Source organism: Scylla paramamosain, chromosome 21, assembly GCF_035594125.1.
Source record: "Scylla paramamosain isolate STU-SP2022 chromosome 21, ASM3559412v1, whole genome shotgun sequence".
NCBI lineage: Eukaryota > Metazoa > Arthropoda > Malacostraca > Decapoda > Portunidae > Scylla > Scylla paramamosain.
In genome coordinates this window covers 9237884-9248440 of record NC_087171.1, presented here as the reverse complement: position 1 = coordinate 9248440, position 10557 = coordinate 9237884, and the positions used below count along the sequence as shown (strand labels likewise).

The 10557-nt window shown below is 37.5% G+C and overlaps 1 protein-coding gene across 1 annotated transcript in view; it reads right to left on the bottom strand.

Annotated features, from left to right (window-relative positions):
* Positions 1–10557, bottom strand: part of LOC135110954 (phospholipase DDHD1-like) — a 39556-nt gene that overhangs the window by 16841 nt on the left and 12158 nt on the right. The window contains exons 8-10 of the mRNA XM_064023670.1: positions 8874–9022; positions 8103–8323; positions 7046–7153 (exon numbers count right to left, since the gene is read on the bottom strand). Of these exons, the coding sequence (XP_063879740.1) occupies positions 7046–7153; positions 8103–8323; positions 8874–9022 (478 nt within the window). The remainder of the gene's footprint in view (positions 1–7045; positions 7154–8102; positions 8324–8873; positions 9023–10557) is intronic.

The window sequence follows — 10557 nt, the reverse complement described above, 5'->3', positions numbered from 1 at the left end:
CTGCAAGTAACCCAGAACTTCTTACTAGTGTTTATCATTATTTGTCTTCTGAGTTCATAAAGGAAGAAGGTATGTAGCATATTGTAATGTAAGTGTTCAATAAAACAGAATGTATAAACAATCATAAAAATTTTATCACATCTTGTACATGAGAATGTTTTGTTAATGAATGTAGCAAGACAACTTGAGAAGAGGATATTTGATGCTGGCAAAGTCAATCAAAAAGTTCAAATGGAAGCATCTGAAGATAGCACATGCAACAACTTAGCAGTGAATATGAAATTGGCCAATATGAAAAAAATAAAAATAATAATAATAAATAAATAAATAAATAAGTAAAAAAATAAATATAAAATAAAATAAAATAAAATAAAATAAAATAAATAAATAAACAAATAAATAAAAAAGCTCGACTCCACTCTAATCCTCCTGTGGGTACAGAGGGGCCTAGGACATGAGACATTCCATATGAGCCCTGTCAGTGGCAAGTATCTAAGCAGAGGGGAAAGAATATCCATTAAAGTAGTCATATTAACATGCATAAACTATATTACATTATATATTGTTTGATATATTGTTTGAAGAGTAATAGCTGGCTGTAAGAAAACAAGGCATAAAAGTATGACACATTCCAATCCTCTGTTCTTTTCCATTTCAATATTCATGATTTATACCTTTCCTAGTAGAGAAACAAGTCTAACACTGTAATGGTTGAACAGCTTCATGATGCAATGCATTATCTTATAGTAAGTGGCATAGGATGCATAAAAATTATTCACTCCATCCCCAGTTCTCTTTCATTTTAATATTCATAAGTTATACACTTCCTAGTGGAAAAGTCATACCATGTGACAGTTCAATGGTTTCATGATGCAACTCAACACTTCAAGAGACAAATTCTTGGAGAGCATTCAAAGCAGGAACATTACTGTGAAGAACCATCTTTGTAACAGCAGTAGCCAATGCTAATGCAAACATACATTCAGTTATTTGGGGCTGCATTGTGTAACTTACCTGCAAGTTTTGTCAGTGTCCACATTTTTGTGAAGAGATTTATCAAATATAGATGGCAATAGTTACATTAAACACATAAAAAATGCTACTTATTGATTACTGTTCATCTTATTTGCGGATGACACAAAGATAGGTAGATTAATTAGGTCAGAAGCGGATGCCATCGCCTTGCAGACAGACTTAGATAGAATGAATGAATGGACGGATAGATGGCAAATGCAATTTAATATCAATAAATGCAAAGTGCTTAGCGTAGGTAGAGGAAACCCACACAATAGGTACACATTAAACACCCAAACTCTGGTAGGTGCAGGGTACGAGAAAGATTTAGGAGTTATAGTTAGCTCTGAAGTCCGTTTAGGGAAACAATGCATAGAAGCCAGAAACAAGGCAAATAGGGTACTAGGATTCATTTTTAGGAGTGTTAAAAGTAGAAGGCCGGAAGTAATATTAAAATTATACTTGGCGCTGGTCAGACCTCATCTAGACTACGCTGTGCAGTTCTGGTCCCCACATTACAGGAAAGATATAGGTCTATTAGAATCAGTACAGAGGAGAATGACTAAAAGGATACAGGGGATGAGGAGTATTCCTTACGAAGCGAGGTTGAAGCGGTTAAATTTACATTCTCTAGAGAGACGTAGGTTAAGAGGGGACCTGATAGAAGTCTTTAAGTGGTATAAGGGTTATAACAAGGGAGATGTAAGCAAAATTCTTAGGATCAGCAACCAGGGTAGAACAAGAAATAACGGGTTCAAGCTTGAAAAATTTAGGTTTAGGAAGGAGATAGGAAAAAATTGGTTCTCAAATAGAGTGGTAGATGAGTGGAACGGACTCAGTAATCATGTAGTTAGTGCTAGGACACTAGAGAGCTTTAAGAGAAGATTAGACAAGTTTATGGATGGGGATAACAGATGGAAATAGGTAGGTGTGTTTCATACAGGGACTGCCACGTGTAAGCCTGGTCGCTTCTTGCAGCTTCCCTTATTTCTTATGTTCTTATGTTCTTATTTAAAATGAAAACAAACTTACTGTCTTGTCTGGTATTGTATTAGAAACTTGGTGGTACAGTAACTTCCAAAACTATCTTTAAAGTGTAGTGCAAAGGGTGGCATAATGAACAATATGAATTCTGCTACCTGATCACACGTGATTAAGTAGTAATACAGTATTACATATAATAAAGAATCAAATTTCACAGGTCATAATATTTGGCAACCATCCCTAATGTGTAGGGATACCAAGTGTTGCCACCAAACTCACCAAATGTCAAATATTGTCCACTGTGTCAGAAAGTAGACCTCTTCTTTTTAAGATAATTTTGTGAGCTACTGTACATATGCATACTGTCCTGAATGTGTCAGTCACTGAATCATTGTTATATGGACATCACTGGTAAGCTGGCAATCTGGCAGGGAGACAGCATGCCTTTAGAACTTGGTAATAGTCTTACTCCCACAGTGGTATTGCCAACTTAAAACAGGGAGGTATTGTAAGTCCTAAATCTATATACTGTATCCATGAGCAATGAATGTGATTCTTCAAAGTGATGCAAGACAAGCCTTCTTTCCCTTGGGGTGACAGTATGGGAACTGCACTTCATTTGACTTCAGGTAAGTTGTGTGTTGTGGGTGTTTTATGTGTCAGCACCAGCCACTTATCAACTTTACAGCTGCCAGGTTGTTCTACTATTTTGATAAATAATAATGTCTCCATATTACTGTAGATACTACTCAGTATCAGTATTACTGAGCATGTATGACCAGATCATAGCCTCTTCAATAATATCAAGAAGGCCATGCAGACAGGTTTTTATGGGATGTCTCACACAAGAAGCTATGAAAGCCACACTATGTTAGCTACACTAGCAATGCCTGCTATGTCATGCTCACACCAAAGAACATGTTTCAAGCTCTCTTTTTTGTGTGCTATATTCCATCATTTAATGTGGTGAGCTGTGGCCTGTTTGATAATTCAGAAGAAAAAATTTAACTTGGCCTATTTAAGATGAGAAACCTATATGAAAAACAAGTGTGGAAAAAAAAACATTACTTTTATCACCTGTTTTGAAGCACATAAGCTTGCATGATGCAACTTATCTGCATATACAAATAGTAAATGAAATGACAATCCTTCAGAGGGATATCAGTCTGGTATACATTAACACACATCAGTATAATTTAATAGAAGAAAATTAAGCTTTCAAGTAGTGGCATATGTTAATTTTAAGAATGGAAATTCAGAAAGTGATAACTATTTTCTTCTATATGTAATACTCTTAGCTTGTGAGATTCAGGTTTATTGATAAATCTATAGCATCAATAAGATGTGAAATACTATAGTGTTCCAAGTCAAGCATGGTGACATTCCTCAGGTATGTTCTCTGGCCTGAATGACAGAAAGGCACAAAAGAAAAAATAAATAAATGATTAAAAAGTGAGATACATCTTATATTATATAAAACATTCAGTGGATGTGTACATGATTCAAAAGTCACATGTACAGGTTAGAAAGCTTTACTTTCCTGGAGTCTTTGGAATCATACATCAAGTTTCCTGCATTCTGCTTCATTCTCAACCACCATATATATATATATATATATATATATATATATATATATATATATATATATATATATATATATATATATATATATATATATATATATATATATAATTTTTTTTTTTATGTAGGAAGGACACTGGCCAAGGGCAACAAAAATCCAATAAAAAAAAAATGCCCACTAAAATGCCAGTCCCATAAAATGGTCAAAGCAGTAGTCAAAAATTGATGGATAAGTGTCTTGAAACCTCCCACTTGAAGGAATTCAAGTCATAGGAAGGTGGAAATACAGAAGCAGGCAGGGAGTTCCAGAGTTTACCCGAGAAAGGAATGAATGATTGAGAATACTGGTTAATTTTTGCATTAGAGAGGTGGACAGAATAGGGGTGAGAGAAAGAAGAAAGTCCTGTGCAGCGAGGCCGCGGGAGGAGGGGAGGCATGCAGTTTGCAAGATCAGAAGAGCAGTTAGCATGAAAATAGCGGTAGAAGACAGCTAGAGATGCAACATGGCGGCAGTGAGAGAGAGGCTGAAGACAGTCAGTTAGAAGAGAGGAGTTGATGAGACGAAAAGCTTTTGATTCCACCCTGTCTAGAAGAGCAGTATGAGTGGAACCCCTCCAGACATGTGAAGCATACTCCATACATGGACAGATAAGGCCCTTGTACAGAGTTAGCAGCTGGGGGGGGTGAGGAAAACTGGCGGAGAAGTCTCAGAACGCCTAACTTCATAGAAGCTGTTTTAGCTAGATATGAGATGTGAAGTTTCCAGTTCAGATTATAAGAAAAGGACAGACCGAGGATGTTCAGTGTAGAAGGGTGGGACAGTTGAATGTCATTGAAGAAGAGGGGATAGTTGTCTGGAAGGTTGTGTTGAGTTGATAGATGGAGGAATTGAATTTTTGAGGCATTGAACAATACCAAATTTGCTCTGCCCCAATAAGAAATTTTAGAAAGATCAGAAGTCAAGCTTTCTATGGCTTCCCAATGTGAAATGTTGACCTCCTGAAGGGTTGGACATCTATGAAAAGATGTGGAAAAGTGCAGGGTGGTATCATCAGCATAAGAGTGGATAGGACAAGAAGTTTGGTTTAGATCATTAATGAATAATAAGAAGAGAGTGGGTGACAGGACAGAACCCTGAGGAACACCACTGTTAATAGATTTAGAAGAGCAGTGACCATCTACCACAGCAGCAATAAAATGGTCAGAAAGGAAACTTGAGATGAAGTTACAGAGAGAAGGATAGAAGCCATAGGAGGGTAGTTTGGAAATCAAAGCTTTGTGCCACTCTATCAAAAGCTTTTGATATGTCCAAGGCAACAGCAAATGTTTCACCAAAATCTCTAAAAGAGGATGACCAAGACTCAGTAAGGAAAGCCAGAAGATCACCAGTAGAGTGGTCTTGATGGAACCCATACTGGCGATCAGATAGAAGGTAGTGAAGTGATGGATGTTTAAGAATCTTCCTGTTGAGGATAGATTCAAAAACTTTAGATAGGCAGGAAATTAAAGCAATAGGATGGTAGTTTGAGGGATTAGAACGGTCACCCTTTTTAGGAACAGGTAGAATGTAGGCAAACTTCTAGCAAGAAGGAAAGGTAGATGTTGACAGACAGAGCTGAAAGGGTTTGACTAGGCAAGGTGCAAGCATGGAGGCACAGTTTCGGAGAACAATAGAAGGGACCCCATCAGGTCCATAAGCCTTCCGAGGGTTTTAGGCCAGCGAAGGCATGGAAAACATCATTGCGAAGAATTTTAATAGGTGGCATGAAGTAGTCAGAGGGTGGAGGAGAGGAAGGAACAAGCCAAGAATCGTCCACGGTAGAGTTTTTTGCAAAGAGTTCAGCTTTAGAAATAGATGTGATAGCAGTGGTGCCATCTGGTTGAAATAGAGGAGGGAAAGAAGAAGAAGCAAAGTTATTGGAGATATTTTTGGCTAAATGCCAGAAGTCACGAGGGGAGTTAGATCTTGAAAGGTTTTGACAATTTCTGTTAATGAAGGAGTTTTTGGCTAGTTGGAGAATAGACTTGGCATGGTTCTGGGCAGAAATATAAAGTGCATGAGACTCTGGTGATGGAAGGCTTAAGTACCTTTTGTGGGCCACCTCTCTATCATGTATAGCACGAGAACAAGCTGTGTTAAACCAAGGTTTAGAAGGTTTAGGACGAGAAAAAGAGTGAGGAATGTACGCCTCCATGCCAGACACTATCACCTCTGTTATGCACTCAGCACACAAAGACGGGTCCCTGACATGGAAGCAGTAGTCATTCCAAGGAAAATCAGCAAAATACCTCCTCAGGTCCCCCCAACTAGCAGAGGCAAAATGCCAGAGGTACCTTCGTTTAGGGGGATCCTGAGGAGGGATTGGAGTGATAGGACAAGATACAGATATGAGATTGTGATCGGAGGAGCCCAACGGAAAAGAACGGGTGACAGCATAAGCAGAAGGATTAGAGGTCAGGAAAAGGTCAAGAATGTTGGGCGTATCTCCAAGATGGTCAGGAATACGAGTAGGGTGTTGCACCAACTGCTCTAGGTCATGGAGGATAGCAAAGTTGTAGGCTAGTTCACCAGGATGGTCAGTGAAGGGAGAGGAAAGCCAAAGCTGGTGGTGAACATTGAAGTCTCCAAGAATGGAGATCTCTGCAAAAGGGATAAGGGTCAGAATGTGCTCCACTTTGGAAGTTAAGTAGTCAAAGAATTTCTTATAGTCAGAAGAGTTAGGTGAGAGGTATACAGCACAGATAAATTTAGTTTGAGAGTGACTCTGTAGTCGTAGCCAGATGGTGGAAAACTCAGAAGATTCAAGAGTATGGGCACAAGAACAGGTTAAGTCATTGTGCACATAAACACAGCATCCAGCTTTGGATCGAAAATGAGGATAGAGAAAGTAGGAGGGAAAAGAAAAGGGGCTACTGTCAGTTGCCTCAGACATCTGAGTTTCAGTGAGGAAAAAATGGTTTAAAAGAGGAGAGGTGGTGTTCTATAGATTGAAAATTAGATCTTAGACTGCGAATGTTGCAGAAGTTAATGAAGAAAAAGTTGAAGGGGGTGTCAAGACACTTTGGGTTGTCGACAGAAAGGCAGTCCGACCTGGGGACATTTATGGTCCCCTCCCCAGATGGGGACTCTGAGGCTGGTGTAGGAGTCGCCATGATGATTTTAAAATTTTTAAGAGAAGGGTGTGTGTGTTATTAGGTGCTTATAGTTTTGTTTTATATATATATATATATATATATATATATATATATATATATATATATATATATATATATATATATATATATATATGTTAATTTTCTGCTACCTTCTCTCACGCAAAAACTCCTTTAGTCTGTAGCTTCTCCCAACCAATGGCAACAAAGCCTAGCAATAAATGCATATGGTTTAATATGTGACCAATATGTAGGTACTACTGTATATTATGCAACTAATTACAAAATGTGTTCAGATTTAAGCTTAACCCACTTCTTCCTTCCTGCAGGACTGATGCTACTTCTGGGATGGTGGAGCCACTGTCACTTGATTTCTTGCTCCCTTTCATAAGTCCCCAAAGACTCCATGAACTTGCTCCTCCTGAAAGATTGGACTATTACTATGTGGATCATTCATAAATTCATCATGACATTCTCCACTCACAAACATTTTCACTCTTTTCTCTCTAGACAGACTAGTATACTGTTTAGTATATATATATATATATATATATATATATATATATATATATATATATATATATATATATATATATATATATATATATATATATATATATATATATATATATATATATAGGCATCAAACTAGCAGGTCAGCATGAGCAAAGTCTAGTACAGACTAGCACTAGTATATATATATATATATATATATATATATATATATATATATATATATATATATATATATATATATATATATATATATATATATATATATATATATATATATATATATATATATATATATATATATATATATATATATATATATACAGTAAATTATGTAAGTGAAGCTCATCTTCACGTTAATGTGGTTTTCAATGTTTCATCAATTCAAAATTCCTCTGGAACTGATGATCCCATCGCCCACCACTTGCATGGTGTGAGCAGCCTTGTGTACTGCTATGATACAGGGGGGAAGAGGTTGGGGGCTGGGGAATCTCACCTCCTCTATTTATTCCTGTAAAAGGTCACAGAGCTTTGAAGCTGAGCCCTCTGTATGCCATGGGCCTAGTATAACTAATCAGGCATGCATAGCTGTGGGGAATGAGGATTTTCAATGGCACTGGAAGGAAAATATGACCCATTTGGTTCATTTTATGTGTGACACTTTCTGCCTTGCGATACAGCTTCATTGATCGACCTGTACCTCCCAAATCTTGTTTAAATGTGACTATTAGAAATTTGATAAAAGCCTCATGTTCCACTTTATCACAGAATCATCTTGTTATACAGCACCTGAACATATAAACAATTCTCATGTTACTCTCAGGCCACATAACTAACCATGGAATACTGCGACCAACCTTTCACTGGAGTGCTGGGGACAGACGAGACAGGAGTGTTACATTCAGAATCTGCTCTTGACTTATCTCCAGCTTCTTTGCTTTCCTTTTCCTTATCACGGCTTGCAATTCCAATGGGTTCCAAAGGCATTTCACTGTATGGCAACTTCTCAGCTGCATTGTATGAGTGAATGAGGACTGGAGAAATATTGCAGTACTCTGGGCAGAGGAGAGGCTCAATCCTGAAAAGGAAATAAAAGTTTATTGCCATAAAATCTTGAGGGCCTTTAACACAATTTCCTTATTGCCATAAAATTTTGAGGGCCTTTTAAAACAATCATCTTAAAATGTACAAGTAAATGTAATAATGCAATATCCCACCTAACTGTTGCACTATTTCCAACTAGCAAAGTCAAATAATGAATGGGATTAATGGATACTGTAATGTAAGAAGGTTGTATGAAATGCTCATTGACACTGGCATCTCTAGAATTCTTTTATTCCATTCAGCAACTTGTCTTCATAAAACTCCAATGCATTCCACACTGCTTGACACTGGCATCTCTAGAATTCTTTTATTCCATTCAGCAACTTGTCTTCATAAAACTCCAATGCATTCCGCACTGCTTCCCAATCTACTCAGACACATTACTCAATATCCATCAGGGGAGGATACACCTTTTTTGCTCCAATTTTGTCAGTACCATTGTAACATTACATTCTTATCTACACCATCTCTTCCAGTCCTAAATCCATCCTATTCTTCACTAACAAAATGTATGTAGTATATACCTGTAAGCCACAGGATCGGCTGGATGGAAGATATTGAGCAGACGCTTGCACAGCTTCTGGGGGATTATGTCAGTAGTTTCACCTGAAGGTTTAGTTCTTAGGCCTAAGAAGACTGCCAGAGGAGATCCCAAGCAGAAGAAATTCTCTATCTGAAATGTACACTGAAACTTAGTTTGCCAAAAAATAAAATGTTTGAGATTTTTGTTGGTGTCTGAGCTTCAACAATAAAAGTTCAAATTGTAACCATAATTATCTTAACCAAACTTGCTATACCATCAAGGTAATTTAGGAATTTGTTAGTATGAAACTGAGCCACCTGCTATTTCTATAACTGTAGGGCACTACATGCTTTAATATAACCAATGAATGAATCACTGTTGTCTAGTTTGCTGTGTTTATAATCATTCTTATATATTTCCCAGCTGTTCTCTGACTGCTGCCCTGCAGAACCACATCACAACCAACCATTAAGGAATATCTGACTCTTAAATGTTTGCCATGGTCTGAAAAATCTGCCTGATTCACCAATTTTACAAAAAAAAAAAAAAAAAAAAAAAAAAAACTCAGTATAATGAAAAAAAAATCTGTCATTTGTGTGTTATCAAACCAACTAATAAAATACTGGAATATTTTTAACCACCACTATCAAGTAGAGAGCAAGGAATATGGCAAAACAAGATAAATGCTATAGACATTATCTAAGGTTTGGGATGATCGTCACCTTGGGAGAAATGTTATTTTTTCTTCTCTATATAAGTTTAGTTTATCCAATTAAGTTATACAATTAATATACAACTGTAGCTGCCCAAAGGCAGCTAAAGGATTTTAGACCCACACGGTGATGTGAATTGTTTATTGCATTTGGTCAAACCTGAAGACATACATAATGAACATAAGACATGCGTAGCACTACTACCCATTAAGTACAGTATCAACATAATGCATCACTAATCATGGATTATGACAATTAGGGCAAACGAGCCCTCATAATACAGATGTGGAATTCATGTGTTTGGGGTCTTAAGGAGGCCTGTCACCAAGCAACACCTGTCTCTATATTGTAGTGGTCCGATCTTTCCTGAAGTAGTCACATCCAAACACGGTGACGGTACAAAGGGGCCTGTCCCTAGGGGGCTTTGTCCCTGTTGGCCCTCGCTGTCTCATGCCTACCCATCTTACCCTTAGGTCAGCAATAGTTCACCCCTCCCATGTATCACCGTCCCTCCTTATCTCACTTTACTGCTGCGTCAAAGCTTTTCCCAGCAAACACAAGCCTCACAACCACAATGTTGCTACACCTTATATCTTCAGCTCTCTCATTCTCGGTTTCATTATACCTCTCATCTACTTAACTTTCATAGCACCAGAACTTAGTATACTAGTTCACTTTAACTCTCATAACACAGAACATGTTATTTAGCATACTTATTTGTTTTGTCTTTATACATATTTCTTCCATCATTACTTTCATAACTGCCAGCACCACTGTTGGTGGCAACACAACTTCATAAACCCTGGCACATAAGAAAGAAACAACCATGTTTTGATGCCAAATCTTAGCAGGACACTGGTGAAGATTGTCTGTTGACATTGTGTCAACAGTGTTGCCACTTATCGATTTAGTCAGCAATATTTGTGATTAGAACTCCTGCTGACATAAGCATCACATTGCACAAGCTGGCAA